General features: G+C 39.6%; 1 protein-coding gene across 3 annotated transcripts in view; it reads left to right on the forward strand.

Annotated features, from left to right (window-relative positions):
- The window catches only part of pcdh11 (protocadherin 11), a 122745-nt gene that overhangs the window by 55545 nt on the left and 45778 nt on the right, over positions 1-21422 (forward strand). For 2 of the 3 annotated variants that reach the window (XM_069531749.1, XM_069531746.1), the window contains 2 exons: positions 15230-15265; positions 20004-20202. In XM_069531749.1, coding sequence (XP_069387850.1) covers positions 15230-15265; positions 20004-20202 — 235 coding nt within the window. The remainder of the gene's footprint in view (positions 1-15229; positions 15266-20003; positions 20203-21422) is intronic. The other variant, XM_069531747.1, reaches the window with a different exon arrangement.

Below are 21422 nucleotides of genomic sequence, written 5' to 3' on the forward strand. Positions count from 1 at the left end.
ATCCACATGGAAATCTCCGCTTAGGGTGGGCTCCCCTCACGCTCCCCAACCTATTAATGGGAAGTCATTGTGTGCTCCAGGACTGCAGTCCAGCTGCCTGGTCCCCTGGATTGCAAATGTATAAGCATCTTAACCTGACCGGTGGATATTACCGAGTCCCCCAGTCGACCTGAGACTATTTTTTAAGGCAGGCAAAATATAATTTTAGCTGATTCTATTTGAGGTGCACTTATAAAATGCATCATTATCACATTTGACCTGCCGCATCAAATTATACTTTAGTATATGAGCGAGTCACGAAAGCAGAAGATCCAAGAATACCCAGAAGATGATCATCATGCTGCAGGTGTTCACATGTGTATGATTACCATGTTTTCTCCTGTCAATGGAAAATAGTCCTGATAAAAATATACATCTGATCTCATGTACAAGTACACCGCTAGATTTGATGAGGATACAGCGAAATACAATTATTAAAGACAACAACAGCGGTAACACAAGATCAGGAATGAGTGTCACAGCCAGACCTCTGACAGTAAGACCTGCGGAAGTGCTTAGCAGTACACTAACTATCTACCTGTGAATAACATTATTCACATTATAATTAATGAAATGCCACTGCAGAGATCTGAATAAACAGACATTCATTAAAATAAAATCATCATATCAAACAAGGGGACAGATTAATTGAAAATTAGAGTGTAAATGAGCCTCTCAGAGTGACAGGTGTACATGAATGAAGACAACATAGGAGATTTTATCAACAACCGAGTGAGGAGAAAAAAATGCCAAACACCTTTTTCACAATTGCACATTTACCTCACAAGTCTTTCCACTTGTTTTATTTGTGCTATTCATGTGACATAAACTGTGATTCATGTGTAGAGTAGTTAAAGGTTTTAGGATATAGAAATCTTCAAATTGGAGCAGTATAGATGTTACACATTTTGGAATGTACTGTATTTATCCTGAAGGTTCTAGGGTTGATCATTAACCGTTAACCAGCTGCTGATGTAGTGTGAAATATTGATGGGAATATAAGTCTCCTGATCTGGTTGCAGTTGTTACCATTCAATTTAATCAAAATTCAAGGGGAAAAAATTACTTTAAAAATCACTCAGTGACGAAATACAAAAATACGTATTTATGGGCCCTGTAATATATTTTCATTAGAGTTATAGTGTTGAGTACCATTCCTTAGATGAACTCATACTCCGTCAGTTACTCACATTACAATTAATAAACTTACCAGACAGTTACTTTTTAGGTCAATATGTCAAGACCTGTTCTAGCTCCCGTTTTTGCTTAAGTTGTGCTGCTCTGGCTAAAACATACTCACCACTGTCCAAGGATTCTTCTACTAATCATTATTGATTTGCTGTAAACATGAACCAGACCTTGTCACCTATCAGCCACAAGCAGATTGGTTGCAGTATTTACTCTCCATGTGGCCTTCTTGCCTTTCCTAAACTATACTTAGTTGACTTTACACAAATATTGTATATCTACATATCATATGTACCTAATAAATGTGGATGGGATTATATCTGTTCACCATATACTCGTAAATGACCCGTCAAAGTGTTTCAAACACTTGAATAATTCATCTAAATTCTTTTTTTCCTGACATCGATTTTCTTGGATTGGTTGTCGTCATGTAATTGTTTGCCATTAGAAGTAAACTGTGCAGTTAGATTTCCATGTTTAATGACTTAAACAAAGCCTTTGAGGCTTCATTAGTCTGCACAATGGTGCAGCCCAAACAAGATTGTCTAGGAAAAAAAAGATCTCAAAAGTTAAAGCAAACAGAACTTGTGTCCTCAGGTGATCTGGCCCGTCAAAACCAGAATAAAATCATTAATAACTGAGAACATAAATAAATATATAAATAAAAAAGCTTTGAAATTCAAAACCTTTAATTTATAGATAAAGCATTAATCATAAAATGTTCAAAATTCATGGTTATGGCCCAAGTTATAAAAGAGCTTCTTTTAATGATTTTATTCATGAGTAAAGTATTATTCAATGCCTTCATGTTTCAGTGATGTATCCTGGCCTCTTATTTTTTTTCCTCCCAACTATTATAAATCAGAGCAGTGCTGCAGGATGACATGGATGCCAGCCCCCACTTCTCTGTGTAAGAATAAGACAAGTTGGTGTTTGATACACATTATTTTTGAATCTGTCCTCAGATCAACGCAGCACAACTGTGTCTCCGGCAGACAGTACAAAGATCGCCCAAATTAGAAATGAAAAATAAATCTTGAAAAAAAAAACCTCCCAAGGAGCCAATGACCGCAAGCACACCAATTCAAACGACCTCAGGGGCCGGAGCTGCATTTTAGCAGCAAATCAACATAATCATCAGCAAGCTGCTCTCATAGTGGATGTGTCGTCTGTTCCATGATTTCACAATTTACAGTCATCCTACCAGGAATGCTTTCACCGTATCTACTAATCAAGCCGCAGTTCTAATTCATGTTGTGTTTAAGTGTTTAATGTTTTTCTGAATGTCATCACATCTTCGCTTCGTGAACAGAAGAGGTTATTTGGGTTATTTGCAAAACTCATACATACACTCATTAGTTAAATAATCTGCAAACATTTGATGTCTTGTCAACAACATCCCACGATACTTTGAGAGATACCTCCTGTACCTCATTATTTCTCCTCCTGCCAGTTTGCTCCATTCAGTGGATTCGATTTTGTGCGTCATTGTCAAAAGCCTGTTTAGACATTCGTGGATGTCATCTTCTAATTTTGCTACAATTGTAAAGGACACGATTATGTTTACGAATTTTTCGGGAAGACTTCTTTGAATTACTACAGACGGAAATGAAAAAAAGAAAAATACAAAAACAAATGTAATGATAAAAGGAAATGGTAGTTTAGAAATGATTACGAGTGTGTACGCTCTCCAGGCAAGAGCATGCTGCATGGCTCGGGATATTTTTCTCACCCTCTGCCTTTGCATATTTCACACTGGTGTAGTCTTTAGAGATGTAAGTCATACTGAGCGAATTTGACTCTGCATGCTAAAAAGGCATAAATACGGGTGAAAAAAAAAACACACAACCAGCCGATGACCTTATTATGCTCAGTGTCTACCATCCAGTTGCAATATTGCCTTTATTTGTCATTATTACCGCCCGCCATTACTGTGAGAGGAGGAGGAATATCAATTTCGCAAAGAGGGCCTCTGACTAAATGTTAAGGAGCCCCCCGTCATGAGAGACACATCCCTACTGTTCTGAGTGGGCAGATATGGCTGTGTTTTACTACTTTTGGATATTCAGTGGAAGAGCATAGAGCGGTTCTTGCTGTAATAAGGCATTTACCAATGCAGAGTATCACTGTGCACGGTGAGAACATATGTTAATGCACTTGGCTGTGGCCAGAGAAACAGCGAGAGGTTCGGGGGAAAACATCACATGGGACTGGCCTCCTGGAGCACACGTTTGCCATCTACAAAGATATTAATATGACTGGTGCTCAGTGGTGGAAGAGGAGGGGAAATTACACCGGCTGTGAGGAGAACTTTAGTTCGATGGTGGTAACGGACCCCAATTGGTTGAGATGGGCTGGGGAAGAGAGACAGCTCTGTACTCTGTGGCTTTTGAACTACATCAATGACACATTTTTAACTGACTGTGCTGCCAGAAAAACTGACATCAACATATTTGAGGAGGATATGCATGGAGCAAATGGGGATATGACTTTGAGCCTTGTCTCTGCATCAATGTTTCACTAAGACGGCGCCACTGGCTTTACAACTGTCAAGGATTGTCATTGTTCTTTAAGTAAGAGTCACAGTACTAGGTAATCAGTAAATATTACATAAACTGTACTGTATGTTATACACATAGGTTTAAATCTTTTAACATAGTAGAAAAGTTATACTCTGATCCTGCATAGAATTTTATACTATATACTACAATTGCATTTTTAGAAAGACTTACCGTGAAGTTAGCCATGTCTGGATAGTGTACTTATGTCAAAAAGGGATTTTCCAGCCAAAGACAGCAAATTCACATCTTGCTTGGTGTTCACGTTCGAAGGAATCGCCTGAGAAAATATTTATCAAATTGATGTTGGTCCCTGGGACAATGGGAGAAATAGTGTCTCTTCCTGAATATTGACAATGTTGATCTTTAATATTTTATCAGTACCAGCAGTGGTCAAAGTAGTTTCTGTGTCCTGTGTGCATCCAATGTTACAGTAATTAACAGCAAGTTGTATTTTTTTTTTCCTTTGTCTACAGTGGACGTCTTTAAATAATCATGTCTATTGACATATTTCACTCTCTGGTCTTTGGCTTTTATGACCACCAAGAAAGTAAACACCTGACAAGCACCAACTTATTTGTCCGTTGTGAGAGTAAGCAATAAAAATGGAATATTTGGCACAAAAACACTTCATTAACCATATAAAAAAATTCTATTGACATTCACAGCTTCTTCCACCACTCAGAATTGACTTGTGCGGTCTGTATGAAAAGATGGACAACACTTATCCAGAAATTATGCCAAAACATCACTGAATTTACAGTGTGATCAGAACTAGTGAAAACATATTTTTTGACAGGTACTTTAACTTTTTAGTTTGGTCTGTGTCCCATCCACTTACATGGAGGAGGTTGAATGTATGACCTTAACTGCAACCAGCCACCAAATGATGATCATAGCAATGCTTTGGCTTCACTTTTGGTGAGCTGTCGTGTCTTATAGGCACTATGAAACAAGCATTACCAAAGTGTTGCTAATACTAAAATTGCTAAAATACCTAAAAAGTAAACTGCTCTTAAACTGTAATATTTCAATTATATAAAACTTATATGAACTCCTTTGTGTCAAAGAAACATTCCTTTTATTTGGTCATGTAAGAAAGTCTCTTATCAAACCTGCTTGTAAAGTAACACATGGTCATTAGCAGATAAAGGAAGACATTATTTCAGAAAGATTTACATTCAATATAATCTAAATGTATTAATTCTGGCTTCTCATTGGAATTAATATCAATGCCCCAGTTATGTGGATTATTAATGTTTCACAAGCTTCTTTGTGAAATCCTTATGCTTGTGGTGATATGTGAAGAGTGGCAGCGGGTGCACTTTGAAACTGTGATGAAATTAGCTGAATGACATTACTGCTAAACGTGTGGCTATCAGTTGCGTGTTTAAATTTTAGTCATGAGCAATTCCCAGTTTTCAGGGGGATCATTTCCATAAATGTTCTGAGAATCATTAATCAGTATCATCATTGTGTGTCGTGTTTGTCAGTGAATGACAATGATTCCATCTCTTTGCTTCAAACACAAGCCTGTGATACGGCATGTCACTGCACATCACAATCTATGGACAATGCCTCTGCCAGTCTAAATGAAGGAAACTGTCAGGCGTTTCAACGGGAGGAAGATCAAACGCACGAACAATTCACATTATTAGGGAATCCTGATGAGCTGAAGTTTTGACACATCAAGGGACCATCCGTTCTCTTGTCCTACGTGTTTCCTCTTTGACAGTACACCTAGTGGTCACTTCATTATACGCACCTCCCTGATGTAGCTCCTTCCTTCAGACAGTGAGTCAATCCTTTGTGAGTCAGTACGGTGGCAGAGATGACATGCAAACAGGGATGAGTGGTTCATTCACTGTCCAGCTAAACCTGTCAGCTCCAAGCACGTGTCATCAATGACTACTCTATGACTAATTTCAACCTAGTTAAATCCTACACCATTTTTTACTTATTTTACTGATTTTGATTCAACCTGTGTAGACTGTACCCCGCCTCTCATCCAATGTCAGCTGGGATTGGCTCCAGCTCCCCCTCTAAGAATAAGCAGTATAAATAATAAGTGGATGGATGGATGGATTGCTGCATTTTGATCCAGGGTGCTCCAATCAGTAAAAACAATTGTTGTGATGTTCACTTAGTGTAAAAGTCATTGGACTGAACTGAAAATGCACTTTAGATATTGTAGGAACTTTGGTCGACATACGATCATTAAAACTGAATCTCTGAAGAGAAGAAAAATTAAGTCTTTAAGATCATGCAAATGATTAAAATTTTATCTAAACTCCATGGATTCTTCTGCCTCCAGCATCAGAGGGTGTTATTCTTACAACAACAGTGCTTTTTTCAACCGTGATGGTAAAGGAAATGATCAATACATGGTGTAATAAAAACTAGATGTAGCCTTACTCTAATCATATGTAAGGTTACATGGATATAAAAAACGACAACACTGTTTCCGTTACTGGGCTGCAACCTTGTTGTGGGTAATGCTGAGGTGTTTTCTTGTTTTTCAGTGACTCGTAACTGAAACATTTCAGATAACATCTTTATATTTTAATGCACCACAGCCAAGTGAACACACTGTTTTTGAATTGCTTGCTTTTTCCATGTATCCTTTTGGTTTATCTTTGAGCCAGTAGCAACATCTAATCTCCATGCCATGTAGTTGAACATAAACTGAGCCCAACAGCAAACATATGAACCATAACATATTATACAGAGTGAATCAGGGTGCTGCCGCTGGGTATGTTTTGTGTCATTTCAATTAATTTCTCTGCTCTGTCCGGATTTGGTTAAAAAATATATACATTACATTCACGATGCATATTCGGTCAGTTGCATAGGTCTGGATTTTGTTACGCATCAATAAGATTACCATCAGTGACTGTGACAGCTACAGCTGACATTCTATTACCAACTAGCCTGTTCCCCTGTTAAAAAAAATGCCCCTAGGTCGTTTATGACAGCTTCTTATTATGACCCACAGTTATGTTTTATTGTCAGGTGACCTCTAGCAGGCGTAATAACTGGATGAAATCAGATGACATAGTGTAAAGAGCCATGAGGTCTGTGTAAGGATGTGGGTTTAGGGCAGAGTTATCGGTCGACAAAACGCTAGACTGTGACACTGGAGATTGCTGTTGTTTTCCAATTGGAAACCAACCATCATCTTTGTTGGTTTTAACCCCACAACCACTCCACAACGTTAATTGCATGTTTATCATTGTAAGCATGATAACGACGCTCCTCTAACCTTGAAGATGTACTTATTTTAACCCAAACCATGATTTAAACTGTTCTATTTGCTCACGTGTAAGTTTATTATTATTACCATGACGACAGAGGTCTGGTACGCCTGATGCCATATCAGGGGCTATATCAGGGGATGCTCCCATGGGTCACATTAGAGGGTGCAGGGACAAATGATCTATTGTTGTTTAGTTTGGAGGACTTGTTGCACTAGACAGTAGAAGAATAAAGTCATGGCAGATTACAGCTGGAAAACATGACAGAGGCATATTCTCTCTTATACAGTATATCTACCATCACTAGTGGGTGTCTAACTGCTGCAGGGGTTTGATTTTAAAGTGAAAATAATATGCAAGTCTCTCTGAGGTGCATATTCAAAAATATAAGTCAAAGAATGGCTTGAAATGCTGGTGGCAAAAATAGCAGGCTTACTAAAATCTAAGCACATAGGTAAAACTACAGTCAATCAACATCATGGGGTACACTATATAATGTCTGCCAAATGTGCCTAATGCAGCTGCTAAAGCTGGGTATACACTGCGTGACTATAGAAATGCTGTGGTTAAATTCCACCTCACACTGTACGAGTAAATTGCCTGAGATGTAAAACCAAAGCTCTGATTTCCCGTTGGCAGAGCAGCTCTGGAGGAGTCGCTTTGTTTGCGAACAATGCTAACAAGGGAGAGGCACGCTGCTTTGATTACATTTGTGTCATTCTGTGTAGAAACATCCAAACTAAGAGGTGTCGGCATATGGACATGCTGGTAGCTTGAAAGGTGCAGACATTTTGGTTTGGCTATTTTGCATAAAGAAAGCAAACTACATATGAAGCTACTGTATTGTAAACACATTCGGATAACTGTAAGAAAACCTTTATCTCTTTCTTTCTTGCTGTGCAATTGCGTCCTGCCTTGAACTACATTTTAGGGAGTGACGCCTGCGAGCTAGTCAGGTTGCCAACTGCGCTGCTCCAATCATACCTGATTGACATACCTCTCTACATTCATCTATAATACACACCCATCTTATTAGCTGGTTTATTTAAGCAAAGAAAATTCCAATCATCTTTGCTTGCCCCGCTGCTGCTTCAGTATTGCTGCCAGTTGTTTCAGCCCCTCCACCACCCCAGCATCCAGTGCGCCCCGACGGGGGGGTCCCAAGTATTTGCTCATCACTCCCATCATATCAATGTAATCATATCAGGGGGTGTGACTAAGTCGGAGCCTAGAAGCCAAACACTAACCGGTTCTACTGTTACAATAAACACAGACAGATTCTTGACATGTCAGAAATCCAGCCCACTCTCGAGCAGGCATCGGATCGCTCCTCACGCTCTGTACGACGAAAAAAAAATTCAGAAATAAGGCTCAGAAATCGGGTCACAAATGGGCTCAAATAGCTCAGTGCATGCCCAGCTTAAGTGACAATGGGGATGTTTTTTGATTCAGCTAAGTGGCACAAAAGGAATCAGTATAATGTTAGAGTTAAGGCAATATTTTCTGACATTTACAAGACAATTCAAAGCAAAAAATAAAAAGGTAGCACCCTTCAACAGTAGCCATGTGTAGGAACACTTACACTCGTCTTGGTTGTAAGGAAGGACAAGGGGGTCATCTCTCCAATGAAATGAATACTTAATATTGCAGGAAGCAAAAATGCCTCACGTCTGCCGGCCAGTTTATTCATGGTATTGTTGCTTCTATAAATACAGCTAACATTGTTGCTGACCAGGTGCAACCCTTCATATTGACACTGTGTGCACTGTTTTTTCAAAGGGCTTGTTTTTTTATTTGGCAAGATAATGTATCATTGTCTCAAGGTGGTTCCAGGAAATTACTTTACACCAATGAGCTGCACAGTCCCCAGGTCATAGCCTAATAAAACACATTTGGGACACGAGGGACAGTGGGGACAGGGGAATGTTCACAGCATTCACGCCACGGAAAAACTGCAAAAACTATGTTGTCAAGTGAGTATAGATCAAAATCCCAAAGGAACTCTTCAGGCACCTTACTGGATCAATGTTTCACAAAGAAAAAAGATACTGGCAGTGCTGATGGTCGAAGACCATCCACACGGTATTTCAAAGATGTGCCTCTATAATGCAATACAATGAGTGTATTGACACTGGTAAAGGACCACACTTCAGTTAGAGACCTCCGGCTCAAATATCCCTCCCTTCCTCGGCTACTTAGCATAGACACCATGACATCCTGAATTTGCATAGTAGTAAAGATTAATGTAGCTCTCGGAGGCTGGTGTGACACTTTCAAAACAGCTCCTGTCTTTTCCCTGGTGTAGTCTGGCACGAAAGGGGGTGAGCAGGCACTGAGCGATGTGGGTAAAGAAACCAACACGCTTCCAGAACCGTAGTCAACCTCAGAGAGTATTTTATCATGTATCTCCACTTAGCAAAGTACCTGCAACCTTCTTCACATCACCACTGAATCAAGATCTGTTTCACAGCACTTGATGCCGTTTGATGTGAGCTGTCACATGAGAATAAGTAAGTAAATTCACTTCTTCCCTATAACTGGCAATTTTTTTGTTGTTTTCCCTTTTTTTCTTCATCTTTTAGCAGATGAATGATTCGTGCTAAGTGATAATTATTGAGTTAGATGTCACAGTATTATGAAGGATGTCCTTCAAGCCACGCCTGATTTCAAGGGACAGCTTGACAAAACTCTCTTTGAATTTGGTTGAAAGCGTGTCTAATTGAATTTTGATACGTAATTAAATCAAGCAATAAATCAGCCCAGATCCCACTGCAACCGACAATTCAACACTCATGAGCACCACAAGCTAATTATGACGAAGTTATTATCTCAGCCAAAGGGGGGACTCTGAATGCCTCCCTCTGCATCAACTAGAATGTGTTCAACTAGAATGTACTCAACCTTGAGGAGAGGGCATCTCTCATATTAAGGATCCACAAGATCCCATAAGTGTCACCTGCTTGGCCGATAATGTGTCCATGCTGAAGAATTGTCCCACTTACAGCAGGGGATTGCTTGGCGCAGTCGTGGCAGCGAAATGTATTTTGACTCATGTAGCATAAACACATTGATGCACCAAGCCAGAAATGATCTGATGTGTTGTAAGTCACTAATTAAAGCTGGTAGTAATTTTTTGTCAATAATCCCTCAGTGTGTAGGAAGTAGCTATATTGATTGAACATGGATTTAGAGCATCATCCTCATCATCTGGTTTCCAGTCACATATGGTTAATCAATTACATCCCCTGCGATTTAAGTGTGCTTTAGATGCCATGCACTGTGCGTGTAATCTCATGAAATAAGGTATTAAACTTAGTCTAATTATAACTTTGCAGCTATGTGTCACATCATACTCCTTTAATACCTTCGCTAAGAAGACAAATTGGTGTGTCAGTCAAGACGGCTGCTGCATTTTGATTCTGTGTAGAACAAAATTTTAGAAGTTAGTTAAGACTGCGACATGATCCTTGTAAATAAATATGCATAAATGAATAAACTGTGCTTTAATGATCAGCCTGCTGAAAGCTGAGAAACCTTTTACAAATACTTAAATAAGTAAAAAAAGTCATAATTCTCCAACTCTGTAGATACTGGATCTAATGTAGCTGGTATGGTTTTTGTAAATGAATCCTCTGCAACAATTACTGAAGTAGCCTCCTTCTGCATAATTTGATGAGCAAAGAGAACATTGATGAATTTTTTTAATTATTACACCACTTGGGATTTTGACACAAGCGCCACAGCGAGGGAGGGGGTCCACATTACAGCTGCTCCAGAGCGTTTTTTTCCTTCTCCCTTTCCTTTTTCTCTTTAGCCTCTTCCTGCCTCCCCCTTTTTTAATTCACCCAATTTGTCGGTCCAAATGAAACAGCGAAAGGTTAGAATGTGGAGTAATTAACAGCAGCTAGCCTAATGAAATCAGGAGGGGCCGGTACACTGGGAGGATCAATACCTCACTAAGAGTGAAGAAAGATGGGGAGGGGGGGCATCCAGGGAAAACACACATATACAGACCACTTAATAATAATAAGCTGATGAAAAGGCAACATGCTGTCCACTTGTAAATCAAACTCGGTTCGAACACGCCGTGACATTATTGCTGTCTAGTAATTGTGTTAGAGGAAAGTTGCTCCTCGTGCACACTTCTCGAGAAGTGTGCAGGATTTACACTGCTCTGTGTGGCTCGCTGAGAGGGTTTCCCTTTATTGAATGTCAATAAGTGCATCAATACACTTTGGACAACTGAACACCAATGCAGAGGGGAATGGGGATTCTATTTATCTAAGGCTACACTTAAGTATATTGAAGACTTTATTAGCCCCCTTTGATGAGGAGGTGTTTTGTTTGCAACAGTTTTATCACACTGTCTAAGACGTGCTGCGTTAGCCAGAAATAAAAGGGACGTAAGCTTGAACTCTGCCCACCGTTTCTTGGCTGAGGCAGTCCCGTCTCTTGTGCCCGCACCCGCAAGCAGATGGCATCCACGTCCAAGTTTTCCACTGTGGATATTTGTACTATATGTGCATATGTCTGCATGTGTGTGGCCACCTGACAGAGCTGTCATTTTCCTTCCATTGATAAATTCAGACACATCCATCTCATCCGTGGGGAAAGCCACTTGGTAGCAGGCCACATGCTTCTCTCCCATCCTCTCCAAACAGCTCAACTCGCTGACTGTGGTGCTGCGCTGACATTTATGGAATACAGAGCGGCGCAGACAAGTCCATCTTGACCATTATTTTTGCCAACTTCTTGCAGAGAGACTAGTTAAATTGAACAGCAGCACTTTAGTGAGCCTCACCGATGTTCCCAGTGTCAGGGTCACAACAAATGTGAAATACGCCAGGGTGAGCTTTGGCCGCTCAGGAGACTGTGGCTGGCTGGCATGTTTCCCTGTCTCTTTGTCTCGCTCAGTGACTCTCTCCACCTTCAAAAAGTATTTACATTACGAAATGAACTGCTACGTGGGAGGCTGTGGAGACAGGAGCCGCAGATCTCATTAGTGTTGAACTATTAGGAGCATGAGGACCCCGGGGATGAGGGGTTTTTAAGGCTTTCAGTGTAGCTTGAAGTTATCACATCATATGCTCTAAAAAATATTTTTACAAACAGGAGTGGGGGAACCTTGATGCACATTTTTTGAAGTTACTGTAGCTGAAAGAAAATCAACAACCAAAGATAATATCGTGATATGGTCCTGAGATCTGCCAGTAGACCAAGGAGATATTTGTAAAAAATGGTTTAACATTGCGTTTAATTTTCTGTATGATTATCTCATAGTGGAATAGGTCATTGTGAGGCCAGAGGTGATTTTGACACCAGTCATAGTAATTGCTGAAAATGAGGAAAAGGAAATCACATGCAAACATAATGTCAGTCCCATCAAGTTCATAGAGGATTGAAGAAAATCTCATCACTGGTTATTACACTGGAATAACAAGACCTTGGAAACCCAGAGGAAGTCATTTGATTGGCCGTGTGTTTAAATTTGCCTTGAAAAAAAAACTTTTTTAACATAGTCCATCTGGGTACAAATGATTCTGTGGCTATGAATTACTTTTAGGCGGAGCTGCTATCAAACTTATTTTTTTAACATGCTTTTATATGTTCAGACGTTGATGAAATTAGAATATGAAGTTATGAAATTGGGTTTTGGCTCATAAATCACAGCAAATATTGTCAGTAACCAGCAATTATGAGTTACCATGATTGTTATTGTCCCTCCATCACATTTTTTTTCCACCTACGATAGAGTGAGAATTATGTTTCCACTTTTTGGTCTGAATGTGAGGTCAATCTCTTTTTCTTTTCTTATTTCATGCTGAGAGCAAGGCAGTTACAGTAATGAATATAGATCTAGTTTTCCAGCAGTTACAATAATTATTTATATTCATTTTTATACTCTAAATGTAAATGCATGTGTACTGAGGGAGATTGTTTAACTAGCCTCTATACAAAAGCTGATGGAAAATGGTCTATTTTAATATCCCTGATATACAGTGGTCTTATTGTCTTTCTCCTGCATATGGGCTTAGTTATAACTGTACATGTAACATTAGGTTCCTTCCAGTCATCTATGCAGGTCTGGAAATAAGTCTTACCTCCCTCTGTGCCTTTATTAGCCAGTCCCTCTGCGTCTGTGCCAACCTGCCATGCCAGAGCTCGGAGAAGAGAGGTTATACCGCTGCACTTCAACCTGCCTCCTGTTCACGCTGCAGCTCAGTGCTGGAGAACTCAAAGACTACTCTGCAGTTTACATGTTGCAACGTCAGATATAATCATTTGCATCAATTGTTTCCAAAACAATAATACAATATGTACTGTATGTTCCTCTCTCATAACTACATCCACTATTTATTAATTGCACAGCCGATGTCTAAAAATCGGGATACATGTGGATACAGAAACAGAGCACAATAATGTCTGGTGTTTTTAATCAATTATTTAGCCAATATTTTAATGATCACTGTGCCTGGGGTGATCAAAGGTTTGGTTCAAGCTCTACTGCCTTTGCTCGCTAAGACATCCTTCTCTACTTTGATGTGGTTCACCAACAAATGCACTTATCTCAAGCATAACTCTCTCCCATATGCACATGTGGGTGCTTTGAAAGTGCTAGTTTGAGAGGCATGCGTACAGAGGAGTTCAGCGACCAGTCCATGCGGAGGACAATAAAAAACTATAACAACTATAACTGACAATCATTCGCACAACTACTATTTTGAATTTTATTGAAAATATGCGACCACCGTAGGTCACCTTCTCAGATCCTCGTGTACATTATCATATATTTAATTGGTTGTCAGGGTCTCTAACTTGAAGTGTGTGTCACGAGATGTTGAATAAAACATTACTCAGAGAAGAAACAACTGGCTGATGGCAGCCTCCAGTAAAACCCAGCTTTAAATGACCAGTCAGTGGATGCAAATGAGTCGCCCCTCAAAAACACCTGACAAATGTCGGTGTGCTCAAAAATGCAAAACTGGAAAAAAAATGGATTTGTGCCGTAACATCTCAAACCATAATGTCAGTCTGATGATGATAGGTAGAGTGTGAGTCATACTAAGTAGTATAAAAGTAAAGAGAGTTGTAAATGAGAGTTCCTGTTTTTCATTCTCAAGCTTGTTGCTAAGTTTGTGTTTCTGTCGTTTGGTGCAGGTAGAGTTTGGTTGGGGTTTTTTATTGAAATAAATCAACAAAACAAGTCTCAACTCTGAAAATGCAAATGTTGCAATAGAACAATGTCACACAACTTTAATTTGTGCACCTGCTCTTGGTTTAATAGTTTCCCACATAAATCTCTAAAACGTCTCTACATCCGCTCTTACTATAGACACAACCCACGCAGTAGTTTCACGGTGTCACGCAGTTGTTTGTCAGAAGTTGGGAGACATCTTTTTTTTTTTACTCTTTCAGTTGTCCACCATGAACCTTCCTTTTGTATTCAGATGAACAGATTAGAGTGTACCGCTCCACCGCTCAGTCAGTAGCAGCGTCCCTGGGTGAACAATTATGGCGAGATAATCTGTTGACATGAACTTGTTTCCTGTTCATTTTTTTTAGCATTCAACCCCGGCAGTCCTCTCTGCATCTCCTCTGTCTAAGTGGCTCCTCACTGCCAGATTTCTTCTATTTTCTTTGCAAATCAAGTCATGTACTCAGATTATTATACAAAGTACAAAGAAAACAAAATTGGTGATTAAAAATTAAATACTCTTATCTCTCTGAGAGTTATCTCGGTCCCCAGAGAGGGGATGCTATTTTGCAGGCTTGCGGGTGTCTTTTGTTCCCAATTTAGAAGCTTGTCGCTGTTTATTGTTAATTTTTGATGCATCATTTGATATTCTGTTCACTTTCCTCTCTGACATGCAGAGAAAACATCTTTATCAAAGTGTCAGTTGTATGGCTTGTGTTGTCAGGATGTCAGGTTTGCCCTATTCTTTACATTTCTGGGGAGAGGGTGTGTGCTCTGCAGCCTGGTTTGATGGCGTGCCAGCCGAGCACGGAAATGTGCTGTACAAACTGAGTCTGAGTAGAAAATCAATATGTATCTTAAATCTCAATTCCAACTTAAGAAAAAAAGACTTTTAACTCCAAAAATCTATCAGGTTGTCATTCGTGAACTCTGACTGACTTTAAAAAGTTGTACTCAGACGGGGATGTGAGATGACTGTTCTTCTGTCCTTGCAGGAGGCCTGTCAGCTTGGCAAGATATCCTCTGTGAATGTAAGTCTCTGTTTCCTGATCTTTACTGCATGTGCATGTGCATCATACATGTGTCACACCTACAATTACTGTCATTTTCAAAACCCCACAGTGATTTCAATGTCCATCTTCTGTGGATTGAGTGTTATGCAACTATAAGGACAAGGAAACCCTTGTAAAAAACCTACAAAGCAAACATTTTGAGGAGGTTAAAATTTTTAACCCAACAGCAATGTTTTTTTAGTTCTCTTTATTTTATATCCTTCTTTAAAAGTGCTTTGTTACTCGAGCATCCCTGAAGAACTGTGTGAGTTTGTAGGTGTTAAATGTCTTTCTTCAAAGAGTTAACTCAAATCTGTTTAGAATAGCAGCAGTCAATTCTCAAGCGACATATTTTCCCATGAACCACAGAAATGATATCAACATTGAAAGCTTCCTCTCATCATTTAAAAACGTTTTTCTTTTTCTCAACAAAAGCACCTGTATTGTGAGGTTTAGCTTGATATAATAACACTATAACACATTACTTAAACGTTTTTTTTCTCCATGCTGTTACTGTGAAACCTTCACAAGGCTTTGTTGTGTTTAGTTCTGATTTTAGTTTTTGCAGAGTAATTCTACTCTCTTTTATATTTTGTATTAAATGATGTTAATTTGCAATCTAACAGGCAGTATCTGAGGGTTTAAGTCTGTTATATATAATGACAGCATCATATTAGTAACATTCTGCTATTAAAGTTTTATGGCAAGACCCTACTTAGATAGGACTGGAGAGTGGGCTATTACTAATACTGTCATAGTTCATCTTGCACAGTGGAGATCAGCCGATGACTCAATAACAGATTAATTCGATAAAAAATTCATTTGATTTGTCAAAAATCACCCAGTAATCTCTCAACCCACTTGTTAATATCACCTCCCTCTAGCATGTTCCTGCTAACTCCCCATTTCACACAGTGGCATATTCACCTCACACATAATAGGCCGCTCTGGAACAGCATGTACAAAAAGAAAGGAAACACCCACAGCGTAAAAATAATTTTTGGGGGGGATGTTGTGCAATGTTCACACCCAAAAGAAAAGGAACATCTGGGCCCACGTTTTTCAATTTGATTTTTCTTTCTTTTTTTTTGCCTAGTGCCACTGCTATTTTTTCTTTCTCTTTTCTTTTATCAGCACATAAGATGTGTGACATGACAAATCAGCATCTCCTCTCGCAACAGATTTATGCAGGTCTAGGTGTGCCCGTGAGCTGATCCTTATCTGAAATGGCAGAGCCAATCTCCCCTGATTCACTCCTAAGTGGTCCCTGTTTATCACTCAAAGTGAGGCGGTTGTCAGCCAAGTCCTTCTCCATGCTGCGCTGACTTCTTTGCTATTTCTAGAGAGTGGTTGTCAGGGAAGAGAAAGTATATACAATAATCAAAACTCAAGCGCTGATGTCTACCAAAGGTGGAAGCTGCTTAGCCCCTTCTCCTCTGTATCTAAATATAACTGACTCCTAATCTGGTAACCCAGCCCCATCTGCCTATTGTCTGGGTGGGAACCAAAGAGGGGGGACAGGGATGTGGGGTGGGGGGGTATATTGGCTGGCCTGTTATATGGTAGAACTTGGCATGCATCGCTCCTGTTCATTTTATCTCTGTGTAAATACTTCTCAAGGCACTGTTTTATCTGGCTGAACGGGCTTTGTTTGGTCTTGATATCTCTTACCGCAGCTTGTCTTTGCTTTATGGATTTCTGGCAGCTTCTTTAAATAAGTGATAAAGCCTAGCAAAACACTCACCTTGACTCCTCTGTGTATGTTTGTTTGTCATGTTTGTCTTTCAACATTAATGTTTTATTCACACGTGTCATTACTGCTAATGCTGAACTTTCAATTTATTTAACAGCCATTAATAGTATTTAATTGTAATTAACACCGTAGCTAAACAACTTAGCATTGAGTGTATCGTGGAATCAAATTAGGCCTTTTCTTAACATCTGGCACCGACTTGAATGGGCTCGAATAAACAGGGGCCTAAAAAACGAAGACACTCCCTCATGTAAAATGATTATGTCCTAATTGTCACGGACAGCTGTTTGTTCTAATAGATTCTGGATGCCATTGTTGGAGCAAGTTCCCAATAATTAGAATCATGTGGCGAGGAAGCATGCTTTGTTGTGGAGCTGCCAACCCTCCGTAAGTGGGCTCTTTCTTTTGCTGGAACCTGGACTTCACTTCTGCAGTAATTTGAGAAACAGCTGCCAACACTGTTTGAGAACAACTTGATATTTACACTACTTGAAAGCGTGGGCAAACATGGCACACGGAACTATATGATTTTGCCAACAAGGTATTCATCTCCTCCCTGGCTCAGCAAATGAATAAAATCATGAGGAGAGTGCTGGGGAAAAAAACACCCCAATCTGTTCGGAACTGTAGAAATATACCTTGTGCACGTCACACCACTTGCAGTCAAAGAGAGATTTGTTATAATCCTGCATTTTATATATTTCTGCTGTGCATGTGAACAGGTAACAATTCCCTGTCTATTTTTTCTAATAGACACAACAGCAACAAAAAGCTTCAGGTGGAGAGTTATCTTACACAACGGGTGAAGGTTGTGTGTGTTTGTTCTGTTTCTTTCTTTGGCTGCCTGCCCTTTTTTCCACCCTTTTTCTCTTATTTCTCATCCGTCTTTTTCCTACCACACACACACACACACACACACACACACTGACACACACATGCACGCACGTACTGTGATTTGTGGCCTCGGGATCTAGATAAATCGAGTAAATAGAATATTTAGCTAGCTCTCTTGCCACCACAGCATTGAAAACCACTCAGTTGTGCTTTCAGGGTGCTAATTGTGTGGATTTAGGTTAGTCAACCCTCTCTGATAGTTTTTAAATGAAGCTTTTTGTGCACTTGGTTTTTGGCAGTTTCTCCTTCATTAGTGCCCGACTTTATTTCACTCTCCCTCTCTGCTCTATTTTCCTGGCCTTATTTAATCTTATCAGAGAACAATAAGTGCTTCATCTACGCACTATAGTCACCAAGGAAAAAAAAATAAAAATGTTCACACAGAGACATCAACTCCTCCTGAGCTTGAGGAGCATGTGTTAATGATGTTTTTAATTCAGGACTTGCATATTGCTTTTGTTGCTATAGTGCTGAAGGAAATCAAGATAGCGTGTGTGCTGCAGTTGTATTTGCGCTTGAGAAAAAAAAAAACTTCTTATCAGTTTGAATAATGGGACGAATAAAATTCTCTGCAATAACCGAAGCTGAGAGCGTAATTATATTTTATGGGTTTTATGCCTCTATACAGTGTGATGCAGTACGAGGCTACACAGAAATCATGTGAGGACATGAATTCAAGCCAAAGAATATATCACCGAGACAACGCTCAGTTTTGCCTCAAAGCCAAGCTACATCTCCTCATTCTCCATATTTGTTGAACTTCATGGAAAATATATAAAAAGCAACTAAGATGAAATCTGCAAATTCACCCAGTATCCCTAGCAGTACCAATGGTTGTTTGGATTCTGCCTTTGGAACTGCTACCATGTTGACACCACCATATAAAAAAAAGGTGTTTTCTTTTTTTAGCTCCACAGAAAGGTCGCAACATGAACTTCTGTAAACCTCAGGAGAAATCAAAGAGGCCTGAACCTTTCAGAAGAAAATGCCCCGCACGCCTGTGATCCCCAAGACTTTACAAATCAAAGTGTCTACACGCTTTCTCACTTCTTTTGTGTCTGAATTGGGTGAGAGGGGAAACTAGGACATGGTTCAACCTGTTAATACACATCCCATCTATTATGGGAAGTCTCAATTATGAATCTCGTAGAGAGGATATTATCTTAAATCTTATCCACAAGACTCAAAAGACCAGAAATCTTTTTTTGGGTTATGAGATGATGCTTCATTTAGTCCCCAAGATGCAGTTCTGTTTTGTTTTCCTACTATAAGCAGGTAAAGATGATGGATGCAGTGTTTGCAACAACTACAATTAATTCAATTAGGCAAGGATTCCCCTTGTAAATGCTGTCTCACAGTACTCACTCACCCATAAACAAGCAGTGTTGTCGCTTCTCATGAAGATATAATTCATCTTTGTTTGTCAGTGGTGGTGTGCAAAGAGGAGCAGGGAGAAATGCTTTTAATACCAATGTGCATGCTTTGCTTGAATGACAGACACTTTTAACATTATTTAAATGTTTCTTTATGGTTAAGAGGACAAAAAAAAGCAGTAGCCTGGGTATTTAAATGACTAATCATACGAAAAATAATTTTATGTTATAAATGCAGATAATTTGGGTTTTATGTTGGGGAAAAATATTTCTGTCCTCACCTTCATACAATGGTGAAAGGAATTTCAATTGTGTTGCTCAAAGCAGTGAAATATTACATTTTTAAAAAACAGTGTGACTCTCCAGAAGGAATGTCCTTGTTCTTGCAGACAGACTTGTGAGCACTTTTATTGGAGCTACTTTCTTCTGCAAAAAAAGTCCCCATGAAATCTGTTTTCATTATTTTCTATAGATTATCCACAAAAAACTGTTTCCAAAAAGAAGACCACATTGTTATTTTTCAATACTGTGAGCACCACAGAACTGCAAGTCAGGCTTAACTTTAACAGTTTATTCTGTTCTCAATCACACACAACTGTACTTGCTTGTTTACTGGTTCTTTTCACATTTTCTGGGACTTTTAAACAGCTTTCAAGAAGAATGTCCAACAGTGCATTTCTTGTTGTTTGTGCTTCAGACCCAGCGTCGTGTGACGTTCCATCTTCCAGACGGTTCCCAGGAGAGTTGCAGTGATAGCGGGCTGGGGGACCCAGAGCCGAGCAGCACGGCCAGCCTCACCCAGCCTCTTCCCCTCAGCTTCACCCACGAGGAGTACTATGAGCAGACGTCACCTAACAGCCGCACCGAGGGAGATGGAAACTCAGACCCTGAATCCAGTGAGTACTGAGTTTTGCGATGTTCAGACATCAGGCAAATCTCTTGTTTCATTTCTTTTTTTTTTCATGCAATGTAATTTGCAAGGGGCCATCTGTGTTTTTAGACAGTTAAAATTATTTACTGAGATTACAGCTGTGATTGTCAAGATTAACTTAGCCTTACACACGATTAACAAGCAAACGTTTTCTTTCAAAGAACTGGTAACGAGCTAGTTACATGTTAACATATTTTGTGAGGTCATTCCAGAGATGAGTACAGGGCAGTTTTGCTACATGAACGAGGGTTGCACTCCTGAGAGGACAAAAAGGAAGTTGTGTTTCCATGCATGTGTTGTATTTTCCAGTTTCTCCGTGTTGAGATGAAACCAGAAAACATCAGAGTCATATGCAAATAAACTGGATTTAATCAAAACAGACAGTGGATCTGTTGTCATGGGAGCAAAGAATAACATTCAGGGTGTAACATGCATTTATTATTGACAATTAATTTTGTAAGTCTGAATTTTGTAAACGTTGTCCCATGCTAAGCAGTGGAACATAAGGGGAATTATACCTCTGAAGTTGAAACTCTGTTGCAGAATTTATTCAAATGATTCACAAGACAGCTGTCACTGCATGGCTTACTGCCCAATGATGCTCCCTATAAAAGCTCCATTAAAGCAAGCAGGCACAACTCATATACACAGATGATTTTTTTTCTAAAACAAAAAAAAATTGTATATGAAGAGGGGAAAAGAAAAATGCTTAAGACACATAACAGAGGATGATGTTTTTTTCTTCCCCTAAGTAGCCAGCATGTCAATGATGCTGAGGAAACGATTCTGCTCCACCTTCACATGAACAATGATTTTGAGTCCTGCATCAATGCGGCTTTGTCTCTCACACAAACACATGCACACACACTTGGAGCTGTGTATCTGAAGGTAAACCTGCATCCTATCATGCAGACTGAATCGAGGCGCAGACCTTCACTCCTCCTGTGGCCTCTGTGTATCATTGCCAAGAAAGCTTTAGGCATTGCATGGAGCAGTGGTGCATGTTGACTTTTACAGATAGGCAAGCCGAGCCGAAGCCCCAACTCTGCACCCCTTCCTGGCTGAAGAATTACTAGTATTACTACCTTGAAGTGGCAGTAAACATACCCAATGTGTAGTATGGAAGATATCTATAACAATCTAGGTACTGTATGTATTTGTCATCAACTGGCAGAGACAGAGATG

This window comes from Paralichthys olivaceus, chromosome 9 (assembly GCF_024713975.1).
Source record: "Paralichthys olivaceus isolate ysfri-2021 chromosome 9, ASM2471397v2, whole genome shotgun sequence".
NCBI lineage: Eukaryota > Metazoa > Chordata > Actinopteri > Pleuronectiformes > Paralichthyidae > Paralichthys > Paralichthys olivaceus.